The sequence below is a fragment of the Leucopleurus acutus genome (assembly GCF_964270905.1).
Source record: "Leucopleurus acutus genome assembly, chromosome: 5".
NCBI lineage: Eukaryota > Metazoa > Chordata > Mammalia > Artiodactyla > Delphinidae > Leucopleurus > Leucopleurus acutus.
This window is the reverse complement of record NC_139147.1, coordinates 60,548,332-60,564,719: the sequence shown is the minus strand read 5'-3', so window position 1 is coordinate 60,564,719 and position 16,388 is coordinate 60,548,332. Positions and strand designations below refer to the sequence as shown.

The window sequence follows — 16,388 nt, the reverse complement described above, 5'->3', positions numbered from 1 at the left end:
TGTCCTCTTATGAGGAAGGAGGCCTTCAGAGTCCATGAGGCAGTCAACAGCTTCTTACTACTTGCTTTGTACAAGGACCTATATGGAATACCAAGGCTATAAGATGATTTGAGCCATTAAGTAACTTAAATCCTATGGGGTCTATCTCTCTCCAGCCATGAGGCAAGTCCAATAATGCAGGCAGAAGGGCAACGTGATTGATTGGCATAGGAGTGCTATGCATTCAGGGTTAGAGGTCTCTGTAAGATAGAAGGACTGGGAAGGTTACTGGAGAGCTGATCTGGGATTAAAGGAGAGAAAAAAATGAGCTACCCAGGGAAGGAAAAGGGATAATGGATTGACCAAAGACTGTTGAAGATAACCCGTCACTAGGCCAGTATGGCCGCAGTTATATGTTAAGTGTCAGGGTCCAACGGAAGGTCAGGTTGGCTGGGCAAGTTGGGGTCACGTTGAGGAAGGCTAAGTATTGACGCTGTATTTGTTTTCTGTTGCTGTGTAACAAATTATCACAAATGTAGTGACTTTATATCCATTTTTAATCTCATAGGTCAAAAAGTCTGTGCACCATGTAGGTAGGTTCTCTGCTAAGGGTCTCACAAAGCTGAAAATGAGGTGTAGGCTGACTTGTGTTTTCGTCTTCCAAATGTATTCAGGTAGTCAGTAGAATTCAGTTCCTTGCAATTATAAGATTGAGGTTCCCACTTTCTTGGTGGTTGTCAACCAGGGGCTGTTCTCAGCTCACATAGGCCTTTTGCTGTTCCTTGCCAAATGATCTTTTCCCAAACATGGCAGTTTGCCCCTTGCAGGCCAGGAGGATAATTTCTCATGCTTTGAATCTCTCTGAATTAAGGAAGGGCTCAGTCCCTTTCAAGGGCTCACCCAATTAGGTCAGGCTCACCCAAGATAATCTCCTTTTTGATTTACTCAGTCTGTTGATTTGTAATCTAATCACAGGATTTCTACTAGTTCTACAGTGCATAAATCTTGGGGACCATCTTAGAATTATGCCTATTTCAGACAGTTTTCATCTGAGTCGGGGGGAACATGGGGTGGGGTGGACATGATGAAATCTATTTGGGGACTTAGCAATAGGAGACCAGCCAGGAGGCTGTGGCCATCACTGAGAAAAAGTGGTAGAAAAGAAATGCATGGATAATGGGGAAGATACCATAATGGGTAAATTTACAGGACCTGCTGTCCTTCTGCCTAAAATGTTCTTCTCCTACCTTCCCTCATGACTGGCTCCCTCTCACCCCACTCATTTCCCTACCCACTTATGTCATTTGCCCCTTCTTTACATCCTCCACTATCCTTAAACACATCACCCAGCTTACTTCTTTCGTGATACTCATTTTATATTAGCATTTTTTTCATCTATCTACTCCACTCAACTCCCAGCTCAGTAAGGACAGAGACAATGTCCCATTTGCACATCTCTGTATTTCTAGAATAAGACCTGGTATATAGTGAGAACTCAATAAATACTGAATGAATGAAAGGTTAAATGAATGGGTGAGCAAATGATTGGAAGGGCCAAAGAAGAGTCAAAAAGCCTGAATGTTGGGTGTGGATGTCTGGAAGAAAGGCAGGAAGTGGAAGCAGATTAAGAGATGTAGGGAAATAGGAAGATCTATTTCAGATAATTTGAGTTTGGGACAACCATGGAGCAATCGTGCAGGTAAGTCCAATAAGCAGCTGTAAATGTATGTGTGGATATACCACAGAAAAGACAACAATATCCAACAGGAATAAGAAACTGTGCTTCGACCATGTAAAAGCATGTGCTGTAGAGCGAATGTTTGTGCCCCCCCCCCAAATTCATATGTTAAAATCCTAACTACCAATGTGATGGTATAGGAGGTGGGACCTTTGGGTGATGATTAGGGCTCCACCCTCATGCATGGGATTAGTGCCCTTATAAAAGAGACTCCAGAGAGCTCCCCTCAGCCCTCCCACTGTGTGAGAACACAGCAAGAAGACTGCCGTCTACAAGCCAAGAAGTGGGTTTTCACCAGGCACCAAACCTGCCAGCACATGGACGCTGGACTTCCCAGCCTCCTGAACTGTGAAATATAAATATTTATTGTTTAAGTCACCCAGTGTATGGTATTTTTGATATAGCAGCCCAAGCAGATTAAGACAGCATGAAAACTTGATTTTAAAATAAGCCTTCATTGGATATTACTCATCTCTATTTACAAAATCTCTGCTACTTGGAATAGTTGTCACTACGAGGGTTAGAATTAATGTTAGGATCAGGCAGGGCTAAACATCCTCTTTGGGCACAGTTCCATCATTATCTGAAAAACTGTGGGGGAACATAAAGGCACACAAACCAGCATCTAGGGTCTTCAAGGTTAAGGGTGTGTGAATATAAGGCTGGGATATGCTGGGCCGTCAACCAGCATTGGTAAGAAGCTCTCCGGCAACCCAGTGTTGTTATGCTATGCTTTTTATTCTTTCTCCCTTTCTCTGCTCACCTCCCTCAATGAGTACTTCATCTATCTTGTCTCAGCCTTTCTGCTATGTTCGCTCAAATACCCCTTTCTCTCTAAGTTTCTCGAACCAAATTATTTTTCTCCTGCCACATGTTATCAACCTGAGTATTTCTCTAGTAACCTCTTTCAACTTGTCTTTAGAACCTTTCTCATCATGTCTATCCTCTGTCCCCTCCCTTTCACAGGTACACTGCAGTGGTCATGCCAGTTCACTACCAACATGGCACAGGACAGAGCTCCTGTCGGCGCGTGACCCTCATGATCACGGCTGTCTGGGTGCTGGCCTTTGCTGTGTCTTGCCCTCTCCTCTTTGGCTTCAACACCACAGGTAACAATGACGGCCCCACTTCCAATAGCGGCGTGATTCACAGCACATCTGAATGGTTGTGAGTGGTGCTCTGACCCCTGGTCAATGTAATCAAATGAGGATGCTATAGACTGCAAAGCGTTGGCCTTTATTGATTACAAATAAAATAGAAAACAAAACCTCTTCAATTAATGGCACAGGAATAATTTTCTGCCCCAATTAATGAAAAGTCTGCTTACTCCTATTTTGAAAGAAAAGCCGTTGTATTCATTTGAAGAAATGTGCCAGTTAAAAAACTATGCTATATGAATAATTCAGGTGAAGTTTACTAACGAAAAGACGGTAATTCGTAATGGGTTTACAATGCAAAGTAACATATCATGAAAGCCCTGGAGTAGGGTATACAGTTCTAACTTTTTATTCAATAAAAATCATTTCTGGTGTTTGGGAACTAGGATGAATTCCTAAATTACTGGAGGATGTATTTTATATTTTTTAATATACAAAAATTTTGGCCATGGTGCTTGGCACATGGTACATCTTCTATTGGATGGATGGATGGATGGATGGGTGGACGGACAAATGGATGAACAATGTGTATATCTGAGTTGTCTGGGATTTTAGATATGACACCAATCCAAACTGACACCTCACAGTGCCTTCAGTGTCTGTTCCATGACCATCTTTCAGCCTCAAGAATTTCATGTGTTAATGGAAACTATTAGCACATATAGTATAGTTACAGGTATTGAAAATAAACAGAGTGTTCACTAAGAGAGAACTGATTGACTCATGTTCTAGTGTTCATCTGGATTTCTTATATTCTCCATTCGAATTGATTCATTCAATTCCTACTATGTTCCAGGTTCATGAATTGCTGGTATATATGTACAAGTCACGTAGCTGTGTACTTATGTATATACAGATATATTATATGTAACACATTACATATAAATACAGGAAAATCTTAACTTATATATAGTCTTCAAAGAGTCATTTGCTGGTCAATTATTTAGAAGTCAAAATACATTTAGGAAGACAGAGGCTCTGGAGTCAGAAAAATCTAGATTCAAACTCCAGTTCGGCTGCTTAACAGCTGCGTCTGCTTGAACAAGTTACTTAACTTTTCTAAGTTAAGCTTCCTTGTTGATAAATTTGGGATAACAATATAGCACAGCATAAACTTGAACAAAATCAAGTATGTGGACTAGGTCTATGTATTTAGTTAGGAAGTTTTCAATATTTATTTTTATATATGGCCTCCTACAAGTAAGTCCAGCAACTTCATCTCTAAAATTATATGTTAGGTTGAACTCTTTATAATAGATGACATATTACTGCATGTGTCATATGTCTTTACTTATTACTGTTCAGGGTTGTAATCAAACCATGTGTATCTTTATATGTGATTCAGGGTGAATTTTGACTCTATAATTTTCATTGACTCTAGAATCTAAACCTACATATGTTATAACTCCACTCTACCTCCTTCACAGAGTTCTTTTACAAGTAAGTGAGGATTAAATTGGGATAACATACATAGATGTGCCAAACACATATCACCTGCTCAAGGTTAGGCTTGTTTCTCTGCTGCATTAGAGGTTAAGTAGCCAAGTTATCCAACAAAGATGTGCCTGGTTAACTCAGGGTGTTCCTAAAATATGTTGTTATTGTCTTTGCGTTACTCTTTAATGCTTCCCATTATCGGTCACCAATGTCACGTTATAAACACAAACATGCGTGTGCACGCACATGCACCAAGGCGACATTCTCTAACACGACAGTAGAAGCTGACTCTGGCGCTCAAATACCATTTCAATGAGTCTAAATTTGGGGGTTAGTCTGATAACTAAGCCACCTTCTATATCCATGTTTCTATGAGAAAATGCCTTCTAAGTTGGAATTTGTAGTATGGGCCACTTCCTACCACTGCTAGACCAAGGCAATCCTTAACCCGGCCAGCAGCAAAGCCCCACCAACTTTTGCTGGGCCGAGTGATTCCTCTTCCTCATTCTTAGAGGCTGGCAGGGGCGGTCTTTCTCATGTGCACGCGTGGGCACGCGCACACACACACACACACACACACACACACACACACACACACACACACACACACACACACACCTGGTAACACTTAGTCAAAATCTGACGTTAGACAGAGTTCCCAGTTAAAGTCAACATATAAAGTGAAGAAGAATGAGGACCTAATGCAGTGTTGTTGCCACCAGTGAGATCATTATTGTTTCAGAAACAAAACTCAGAAAAATCTTTCCAAAAGGATTTTCAAATATAGAATTGAGAAGGCAAAAAAGGCTCATGACTTACCACGTATAGGCTCACTTCTTTCTCATCTCTCTCTCTCTCTCCTACTTTTAAATTTATTAATTAGGCTACAGTAGGCTCTCCACGTATTCATGTATTGTGCTTGTGTCAGGTCCATTGTAAAAGGCCAGTAGATACTAGCTAGTGTTATTGTTGTTATTATTATTATGTATTAGAAAATATTCCTGTGCCTCAAAGTTTAACTATGCCCCTGCTCCAAGGGATATCTAAACAGTGGTAGTCCTTGCTCTGCTCTCAGGGAATTCGCAAGCAGGACTCAAGGCAGAGAAGCCCCACTGGCCTTCTCTGCCTCAGTCTGACCTTCACAGCAAAGCTTCATTATCTTGATAGATGTGGGTTTCTCCAGCACCTCTTACAGCTCTAAGGGATTTCCCAAGTTCATTCAAAAGCCCAATATAAATGACTTCTCTCAGCCATTTTTTTCTACTCCTCCTGTGAGAAGGAGAAAAGGGCAGGATACTGCCAGCAACACCTGATATTGGCAGTGGCTGGACTTTCATGAGGTGCAACACAAAACAGAACTTTCTGGCAGGGCTCTTCTTTTAAGGAAATGGGCTGCCACGTGGGACTCTGAATTGTCAGAGAACGTAACGTAGAGGAAAGTTGAACTTCAGGTTCTTCTATCTTGGAATTGCTCTCATTGCCCGAAAAAGAGTGACATGCATGTCTGGATGCACACATAAACCAGCATCTTGGGTCACAGAGAGTTCCAGGACTGTGGGGCCTGGATGACCCGTGTTGCCCCAGGTCCCAGCAGAGACCCAGCAGTCAGGAGCCAAATATCACATCATCAACAGCCCCTGATGGCAGCAGAGGATGGAGTGTTAGTACTAGAGGAAACCTGAAAGATCCCTGACCCTTTTATTTTACAGATAAGAAAAATAACTAGTATTTAAATTTCTGTTAAATCAGATAGCTATTGGGTTATTAAAAATTCCAGAATGGATAAGCAATAGCTGGTGACCAGGGTTTAAGAAACTTTCCAGGGCCGAAGAATTAAAGTTGAGAAAGTCCTACCAACTGACTTAATTTTCCTCTGAAACAAAGAAATGGAGGCGGGCTATTTAGATTTTAGCAATAGAACGCCTCACCTGGCTTTCAGAACCCCGCATCTGGGGGTAGGGGGACTTGGTTGAGAAGAACAAAGAGAATACTAGGCTCATCCTCGATCAAATTCATTAAGATCTCCTGTCTTTGGAAACAAATTGAGGACAAATCCTTCAATGAGCTAGAAGTTCATGAATCTCTCAACTCAACTTGCTTTTGACTTTGCCATTCACATGACTGTGGGACTCAAGTTCCCAGGCTAGCCCACGAAAGGTATTTAGTGTATCACCGGGCACAGCGCCTTGAATACAGCGGGTGCTCTGTAAATTTGTGTTGAATGAGTCCTCATCATCATTCTTTCCTCCTTAGCTGTTGAGATTAGTTGGGGTAAACATCCCAGTCTCAGAGGATGGGGGGTAGCCTCCTGGCCTTCCCTATTATGCTCCAGCTAGTGACCGCTGATGTGCTTATGGAAAACGTTCATCTGTACAGTTTGCTCATTTATTCATCATTCATGTATTCGTTCATTCAATAACTGTTATGTTGACAGCACACTACCCTTTCAGTTAAATAATCAAGACAAAGCACCTCATCTCCTGGGGAAGCCTAGCTCCTGGGGGCCTCACTGCCCTCACCACCTCCTCAGGACTCAGCAGAGAGAAGCTTTCAGAATTGCCGTGTGTGGTGTTTCACTCTGCACTGCCCACAGGACACACACCCAGGCCAGGCCTGGCGGAGGCTGGGGCAGGGCCCCACTCACTGCCCAACCGCCTCCAGCATCACTCTGCCTGCTGACAGGCCTCATGGGGTGCATAACATGGAGAAATTCTGGGAGAGGCTGCAAAACTCTAAGGACAGGCAGCAGTTTCTTAGGTAGGGGAGGAAGGAAGGGATGACAATGCAGATTCAGGGACTGTGTACTGAAGATCTTTGATCAGCCATTTCGAAATAGCTATGTGCTCTCTCTTCACTCTGTTTCTCATACATATGCTTTCGATATTTCAACGTTTCAATATTTCAATGCTTTTAATGGAAAAATAAATACTTGCACATGATAAAACATAAGGTATAATGAGGTATATATACAGACTTACCTGTACGTCTCCCTTCTACCCTAGATTGCCAGTCCCCCTGTCCCCTCCCTAGAAGTGAACACCCATATTCTTAAAAGATAATGCTCGGGACTTCCCTGGAGATCCAGTGGGTAAGACTCCGAGCTTCCACTGCAGGGCGCACGGGTTCAATCCCTGGTCAGGGAACTAAGATCCCGCACGCCACGCTTGAAGCAAGTGCATACACACACCCGTGCATGGACACATGTGAGTGTGTGTGTGTGTCCATGTTTACACAGATGGAAGCATACTATACCCACTCTGGCTCCTGGCTTTTTAAATGTAGTAGTTAATATATAAAATATAGAGGTCAGCCTCCCAAAGCCCAGAGGAGGATAGAGAAAGGTAGATGGTATATCTGCAGAGACGCATGGGGACTATCTAGCACACCAAGGATGGTGACAAGACGAATAGGCAGAAAGTGACCCTGCCACCCCTCTGACCCCCTCTCACTACAAAATGTGCTGAGGTACCTCCTCATTAGAGGAGGCATTTCAATCATAGTCAGACGCTGACAGCAGGGGAGCTGACGGCAGGGGAGGGGTGATCACTGCCAGCATGTCTCCTTACAGATTCAGAAGGACCACCAGCCGCCACCCTATCCTTACCCCCAACCCCACTCCCCTAGAAGATCAGAAGATGCCATTTTGGTGACCACTGTTCAGAGTTTTATGAGCCATTTCCTAAAAGACGATGATATAGGCTTTGGTGAGATGACATTAATTTTACCTGAATTTTATCCCGCTTCCAAGAGAATCAGAGAATTGGGAGTAGCTCATAAAGATTCTGGTGGCAGTGCCGTCATTAAAAGGCCTGACTGAGCACTGAATACATGCTTTCTTGTTCATTTTGTTTTAATTCTTAGCTGTTGCTCCCTTCTCTCCCCCACAAATATTGTTCCCTATAAGTCTCTCTCCAAATTTTCATTCCAAGTGATACCTTCCCTTTCAAGTTCAAAGAGCTCGGAGGAAGTATATAATAAATAATAGTAAAGAATAAATGATAATAATAGTTACCATTTCGTCTCACAACCACTACATGAGACAATATTTTTGTCCTTCTTTTACCATGAAACTGAGGCTTGGCCTAGTTAAGTAACATGCCCAAGGTCACACAGTTAGTAAATGGAGACCTGGGTCTCCCACTTCAGGCTGCCTGGCCTCTACCTACCTCCGTAGACCAAGAAGCAGAATGAGGGGCCCATGTGGCCACGGCCCTCTCCCCACCAGTCCACATCTGAGACTGCATCTTCCGAGGCCAGAGTTTGGGCTGGAGAATGCCCATCCCTTTATTAAGATTGGCTGGATGTGCCAACACCTGTTGCTGACAGGACAAAGTGCAAATTTGTCGTGCCCCAATAGTAGAGGGAGGTGGAGAGTCAAAATCGTAGAAAGAACATTGGTTTTGGGGTCAAAATGACTGGAGGAACACATCCAGGCTGTGTGATGTTAGGCCACTTACTGAATAGCTCTGAGCCTTAGTCTGCTCGTCTGAGAATAGAGACCGTAATGGTACCTGCCTACATCATGTCGCACATTTATTAGGTAAGATAATGTGTCTAAAGCCCTTGGAATCACCTGGAAGATATTAGTTTCCTTCCACTTTCTTTTTCAAGATGGGGCAAGTTGTAGGCCTTACTCTGGCTACTGGAGGGATCTCAACATCTGCTAGTGAAGAAGACAAAGTTGCAGGGCCCCCTGAGGAGGAAGGGCAGGAGCGTTTCAGGACATAAAGCAAGGATGTGCCTCGATTCACATTGCCCACGATGACAGTAGGTTTACTGGCCCTTTTCCCATCTCAACCCTGAGCAGTACTGGGATTCGCCGAGAAATAGACTTGCCTGTATTCAGCCACCACCTGCCCGACAACTCAGATTGAAAACCGGGGACCTGGCATTCTCAGCAAAGAAGCCTTCCTCCTTTCTTTCATTGCATGCAACAATCCTCTGATGCCTCCACACAGGCAGGCCCTTTTCTGGGGGCCGCCCGCCCTCCTGGGAGCCTCTGCTCTGTTGCTCTGTGACACCCCCCGACCCCCACCTCCCAGGCCGCGTTCCTCTGTGACGCTTAGCGCAGCATACGGAAGGGATCGTCTGTCTGTCTAGACTGGGAGCTCCTTCAAGGGAGGACACTGTGTCTTATTCATCTTTGCAGCCCTATTGTAGAGCAGTGTCTGGCATGTGATCATCGGTAAATTTTCTTTTTAGTGAACTGTGCGTGACATCGAGATGAATTAGACCTCCTACTCTCAGCGAGAGGACGACGTAGGTGTCTGACACAGCACCCTCACGAGTTAACAATCAGGCCATGTGTGCTAACTGCACAGTAAAGGGCTGTGGGGCACAAAGGAAGTAAGAGTCGCTCCTGACTGAGAAAATCAAGCAAGGAAGCCTCCACAGAGGAGGCAGCACATAGACCAGGACATGATGAGGGGGTAGGTGGGACAGGCCAGTGCTTCTCGAAGCTCCACTGTGGATTCGATGGTGGAGACACCACACATGCTGTGAGGTCATATTTTGTGCTCCCCACCGAGGTCCCATTCTTGGCCAACTACTTTGCTCTCTCCCCTCTCTCACTCACAGGAGACCCCAGCATCTGCTCCATCTCCAACCCTGACTTTGTCCTCTACTCTTCAGTGGTGTCCTTCTACCTGCCCTTTGGAGTGACTGTCCTCGTCTATGCCAGGATCTACGTGGTGTTGAGACAGAGGAGACGGAAACGGATCCTCACTCGACAGAACAGTCAGTGCATCAGCGTCAGGCCCGGCTTCCCCCAACAGGTAAGCGCCCTGGAGGGGCAGAAGGAAGACAACACCCAGCCCCGTGGCCTCCAGCCTTGTGTCCAGCAGTGCATGCTTTTGCCTGTTCTGCCACATCGAGGACCCACATCTGATACCCACCTTTTAATCTGCAGATATTGGCTAGGCTTTAAAGGTAGGAAATCCAATCTCAAAAGTGCACTGATCGTCTTCCCTAGAGCACACTTGACTTAGCAAGATGATAGGATAGCTTCTGGGCTTCTTCTGCTCCCCTTCAAAGTCTTTCATTGTCCCTAAATGGCCAGCTGTTCAGATGTCACACAGGTATGAAGTTTTAGTGTGGTAGCTTTACCATTCGCTGATGCCGGGTTTCCAGGAATGACTTTTTGGCCAGATCATTACATCAGGAATCACTGGGGGGTCCATTGAAACTTCTTGTCCTTTCTAGATCTGCCTCTGTGTTGAGGCACTAACCAGCTGAGGGAATGGGAGATGCTGATGACACATTTTACTAGGTCGTTCAAGGCTCTGAAAAGGAAAGTCACTGAAATCTTCTGATTGCTTGGGCTGTGAATTCTGCCAGTGTCTGGCACATGCTTCAAGGTGTACTTGAAGCATGAATGGATGAATACCAATCACTTGCAATCTTCTAGGGAAGAGACGGCAGGAATATTATACAGCCTCTGCCTTCATGTAGCTTAGAATCTTAGACAAGCCGATAAAACACACCTCCACCCAAAATTAACGAGCAGCCCAACACTGACTGGGACGTTTGCCAAATGTGAGATGAAGACAGCTAAGCATCTAAATATTAAATGCTGGAGAGGTTAGAAAAAGATAAAGGTCAATATGCTCCGGAAAGGCTTCATAGAGTAAGAATTGAGTTTGATGTTGAAGGAAGGTACACATTGGATGTCTAGATCAACCTATAACGACTTGAATGAGAATCAGAACCTCAAACTCAAAGTCCTAAGACTTGCGTAGAGCAAAAATCTTGGCCCCTGTGAAATAGGAGGTCAGGACCCAAGATGGAGGATATGAACACACTGTATTCAAAGCATTGTCACCTATATGGTCCAACTGTATAGAGCTTAACCCACAACTGTTTCTCCTTCAACCCACCCTAGTCTTCCTGGCTACGGTTGCACCCTATGTGACAGTTTTTCAATAAGGGCCAGATTTCCATCAGATGCCATGGGGAAAAATGGTGAGTAAGCCATGCCTTTGACTGTAGGAAAAGAATAAGAGACCCTTTCTCAAGACATTGGCTTGACTTAATTCCGCTTCCACCCCAAAATCAAATTTAGCGCCAAGCTCACACTTGCATCTGTAATAAATAACAGATCTGAGACTGCCTGATTTGAGCTTCAGAATAGGCATTATCAAATAATATTCCAAAAGCATACGACTGTTGAGGTAGATCCCAATGACCAGAGCCAATGACTCTTGGATGTGTTGTGAAGATACCATCCAGAACAACCTGCCTTAGAGGAAACAGGGCATTGCTGAAACAGACATGGGCAGATCCAAGAAACGCCGAAAAGGGACACTAATGGGAAACCTTCAAGTGCCGTATTTGCCATTAAATATGGGGAAAAACGAGACAATTTCATAGTCACCCTGATTCTTATCCTTCCAAGTCAAACCAGCCCCAAGAAAGCCAAGTGCTGCATGGAGCCTGAAGGTGTTAGATAAAAGACCAGTATTCCTCTCCCTGAGCTCCACAGCCAAGTAAATATTAGGAATGAAGCTTCAAAAACCCATAACGATGAATGTCTAAGCTTTGTCTAATCTCCGTACAGTTAATTAACCACTTTTACACGGGCCGGATGTAGCTGTTACAGACTCTTGCTGTAAATGATTCTTTTTAATAGATAAGAGATTTAAAGTCCAAGAAGGCTCCAAGGCCAAAAGAAGGAAAAGCATTGACTACGGAGGAGAGATGGAAGAGTCAAGAAGCTAGCATTGCCTGGAGTGTGGAGAATTAGGTTCTGTCCTGCCATCTGGGAGTGGAGGGCTCTGCCAGGCAGATCCAACGCAATCCAATGTTTCTTCATGTCAGTCATGGAGCTGTTGATAAAAGTTTGCAGAGAGAGCTGAAAAGTACACTCATCAATATAGAATCTTGGAAGAATCACTTTCCTTCTACATGGCTGAATTTCCAAATCTGTGAAATGGAGACAAGCTGTACTAGATCAGTGTTCTCAAATAGGAGATTTCATAATTTTTTTTTTTTTTTTTTTGGCTGTGCTGGGTCTTCGTTGCTGTGTGGGCTTTCTCTAGCTGCAGCGAGCGGGGCCTACTCTTCGCTGTGGTGCATGGGCTTCTCATTGCAGTGGCTTCTCTTGTTGTGGAGCATGGGCCTTCAACGCACAGACTTCAGTCGTTGCAGCACGCAGGCTCAGTAGTTGCAGCACGCGGGTCCTAGAGCGCAGGCTCAGTAGTTGTGGCGCACGGGCTTAGTTGCTCCGCGGCAAATGGGATCTTCCCGGACCAGGGATCAAACCCATGTCCCCTGCATTGGCAGGTGGATTCTTAAGTTCTGTGCCACCAGGGAAGTCCCAAATCTGAGATTTCATAAGCACTCTCAAAAATTTGTCCCTAGTCCTTTAGTTTCAGAAATAATGCATCTTTTAGAAGATCACTAGATGCCAGCTCAATCATAAAATATAATCTTGGTTACAAATGGTCATTCAGATAAAACATGGTATACTTACATTAATTATTAGAAAATTCCATCAAAATGAAAACCAAATTAAAAAAAAAACTATGTTATGATAGAATTCCTACAAACACCTCTGTGGAGCACAGTTTTTAAAACACTAAATAATCTTGAAGCCCACTCACATTCATTCATTTATTCAACAATGTTTCTAAGTTTGTACAGTGTACCAGCCCTGTGTGTCTAGAAAACTGTGATTCCTTGAACTAAGGAGAGACTAGTGAAAGTTCTTGGTTGTTGACACTGACTAACTTACATAAAAAAGGAATTTACTGGAAGGATATCAAGTAGCTCAGACTCAACGAGAAGGCTGAAGAACAGCTTCAGAAGATGCTGTTCATGCCTAAGGAAGAATCTGGTTCAAATACCTAGGACACTGAACATTGACTGTCACCACTGCTAGACGAATTCTGAAGTCTCCCTGCTTCATGAGCTCTAATTCAAGGTTGTAGGTGTGAATCTCCAATTGGCTGGGCTTGGTTCAGTTACCAGAGCTCTAGCTGCCCAGTGGGGAGGTCGGGGAAAGTGAATATCTGGCTTTTATGGCTTTGGTAAGGGTGCCTGGGAGTCCTGCCTTCTACTCAAGATGGACACAGCATCTGATATTTCAAACATGGAAAGAAGTTCAGACGTTGGCACACACATGTCCTCCCAAAATACCAGAAACTTTCACATATCTTCAGTTTCCTACTCTCAGAGTCTGTTCATCCCAAACCTATTCCTTTTCATTTATTTTCTGTTTTACAAATGAGGCTCAGAGACATTTAATTAACTTGCCCAGGATGCATCGACTAAGTAGGAAGCTGAGATGAAAATCCTGGGTTTTTAAAACTTTTTATTATTGAAAATTTCAAAACTAAAAAAGTAGAAAGACAAATATAACTAAGCCTTCAGTAGTCATCAGCCAGCTCCAGCAATTATCAACTCATGGCCCCGTCTTCTTTCAACTACACTCCCACCTACATTCACACACCCCCACTGGATTGTTATGAAGCAAATTTCAAACATAACAACATTTCAGCCAAACATATTTCTCTAAGACTCTCTAAAGGATATGGGCTCTTTTCTAAAACACGTAACCACAATACCACATCACACTAAAAAATTTAATAATAATTCCCTACTATCATTAAATATCCAGTCAATGTTCAAATTTCCCCAGTTGTCTTACAGATTTTTTATAGTTGGTTTATTTGAATCAAAATTCAAATAAGACCCATACCTGGTAAGTGGTGGTGGTGTTGTCACTGCAATTTATTTGTTGAAGAAACTGAGTCATTTGTCTCATCATTTCCCACTTTCCAGATTTTTCTGCTTACATCTCACTGGAGCCATTTAACATTTTCCTCTGTGTATCCAGGTCATTCTACCTTAAAAAGGCCAGGCTACAATTCTATTCTGCCCTCCTCAAGGGATTATTGTGATTCTCAAATGTTCTTTATGTGGTAGGTGCTTTTGAGTTGTAAAGGCGGAAGCAGATTTTGTTTACCTTAACTTCCCATGAGCCCACCACTCTCAGATGCACCCTCTGTAGGTTTCACACAATGATGGCTCCTTCTTCCTTCACTGCATTCTGTTTCCCTTTCAGGAACATTCAGAAGATAAACAATATCCCCAGAAATGTCAGGACCCTCTCTTGTTGCACCTACAGCCCCTCTCCCCTGGTCAGACACACATGGAGCTGAAGCGCTACTACAGCATCTGCCAAGATACTGTCTTGGGAAGACCAGACTTCCAAGAAGGGGAAGGAGAGTTGAAAAGGGAGGGGAGGACTCGGAACTCCCTCAGCCCCACCATGGCACCTAAGCTCAGCTTAGAGGTTCGAAAACTCAGTAATGGCAGGCTGTCGACATCCCTGAAGCTGGGCCCCCTGCAACCTCGGGGAGTGCCGCTGCGGGAGAAGAAGGCAACCCAGATGCTGGTCATGGTGCTTGGTGAGTCAGGTTAAGTTGGGATGGGTTGGATTACGTTGAATTAGGTTGAGTTCAGTGGAGCTGGTGGAGGATACTATGGTAACCATATTTAACAGAAATTGGAAATCCAACGACTGTAATATTTATAAATGTTTATAATGTAAATGAAGAGTTTGTGAATAAATCTTAACTCTGGTGGAAATTCAAAACACATAGACTGAAATTTATGAAACCGAACAAGTCACATAATTGAGCTGTGTTTCGTGTCTATCACTTGGAATTATAATGGATAAATCAAATAATAAGTAGGATAATGATTCATTAAAAGCATCTAGCACATACTGGATATTTCCTACCTGCTTACCTATTTTAAAATATTAAGTGAAAATGTGAGGATGCCAAAAGACTACTGTCATATGGTATTATAACATCTAGATTATTTTAAATCCAGAGAAAAAAAGACTGAAAATTAATTCACTCAGATGTCAAAAGTGATTGATAGTCTTTGTGTGGTGGGTGATTATTTCACTTCTTTCTACTTTTGCATATTTACCCAGTTTTCCATACTGTATAAAATCAGGGCTGGTTTTTATAGTAGAAAAATATAAATTTATTTAAATAAAGAAATTAAAAATTGATAAGTTGCGGTACCATACAGAGTTAGTGATGGTGAACATATCCTGTTCACTGTCACGGACAAGTCCCAAACTACTCATGTCTTAGGGACTTCTCATGTCCAGGGAACCTCTATGTTAATCCCCTCAACAACCTTAACTATATGAATTGCATCTTTAAGGTCTTTTTTCCTGTCAGTACCTAGGAACATGTCTTGCATGGATAGACATAAAATAAATATTTGAATTGAATTGAGAAGTAGAAAAGACTAGCGAAGGACTATCTAAAGATCAAACCAGAAAACTGATTTAGGAGCAAAGGCTTGGGATGAATCAAAGATGTTAGCATCTAGGTTTCTCACCTAAAAAAAAAAAAAAAGTGACTAATCACACCTGCTTCATAGGGTTGGTGTAAAAATTAAAAGGGTATGTGAAACTTCCAGCGTAGTAGCTGCCGTAAAGTAGACAACTGTGACTCATTTCCACGTTACAACAAAGGGAGTAAACAAACCCCTGACCCAGTTTTTCTCTTCCTTTGCAACCTAGGGACCTTCATTGTCTGCTGGCTGCCCTTCTTCTTGACCCACATTCTCAATACCCACTGCCAAGCATGCCACGTGTCCCCAGAGCTCTACAGTGCCACCACGTGGCTGGGCTACGTGAACAGCGCCCTGAACCCTGTGATCTATACCACCTTCAACATCGAGTTCCGAAAAGCCTTCCTCAAGATCCTGTCTTGCTGAAGGAGGAGGGAAGACTCCCTGTGCCCACCTTTAGCTGCCAGGCCACCGGGCCACTGGCCAGGGCCTGCTCAAAACACAGTGCGATGTCTGCTGGCATGTGGCAGGAAGAAGATTCCCGAAGGCAAGATGTCCCTGAGTAGCAGGTGTAACGAACTGCTTCCTCCAGAACAGACAGTTCTACCTCCCCAGCTAAACTCTGACTTCACTCTGGCAATCTTCAAGTCGTTCAGAGACCCCCAAGTGATAAGCAGTAATTCGGCGAGAAGATGATAGAACACGACTCCACACACAAACACAATTTTCATCAGAGGCATGATTCATTATAGCGAAGG

General features: G+C 43.5%; 1 protein-coding gene across 1 annotated transcript in view; it reads left to right on the top strand.

Moving 5' to 3' along the window:
• Positions 1 to 16,056, top strand: part of DRD3 (dopamine receptor D3) — a gene marked incomplete at its 3' end in the record, with an annotated part of 43,545 nt that extends 27,489 nt beyond the window's left edge. Inside the window, 7 exon segments of the mRNA XM_082839985.1 lie at positions 2,684 to 2,826; positions 9,889 to 10,085; positions 11,192 to 11,218; positions 11,220 to 11,261; positions 11,263 to 11,271; positions 14,375 to 14,720; positions 15,860 to 16,056. Of these exon segments, the coding sequence (XP_082696111.1) occupies positions 2,684 to 2,826; positions 9,889 to 10,085; positions 11,192 to 11,218; positions 11,220 to 11,261; positions 11,263 to 11,271; positions 14,375 to 14,720; positions 15,860 to 16,056 (961 nt within the window).
• Positions 16,057 to 16,388: the final 332 nt, after the last annotated feature.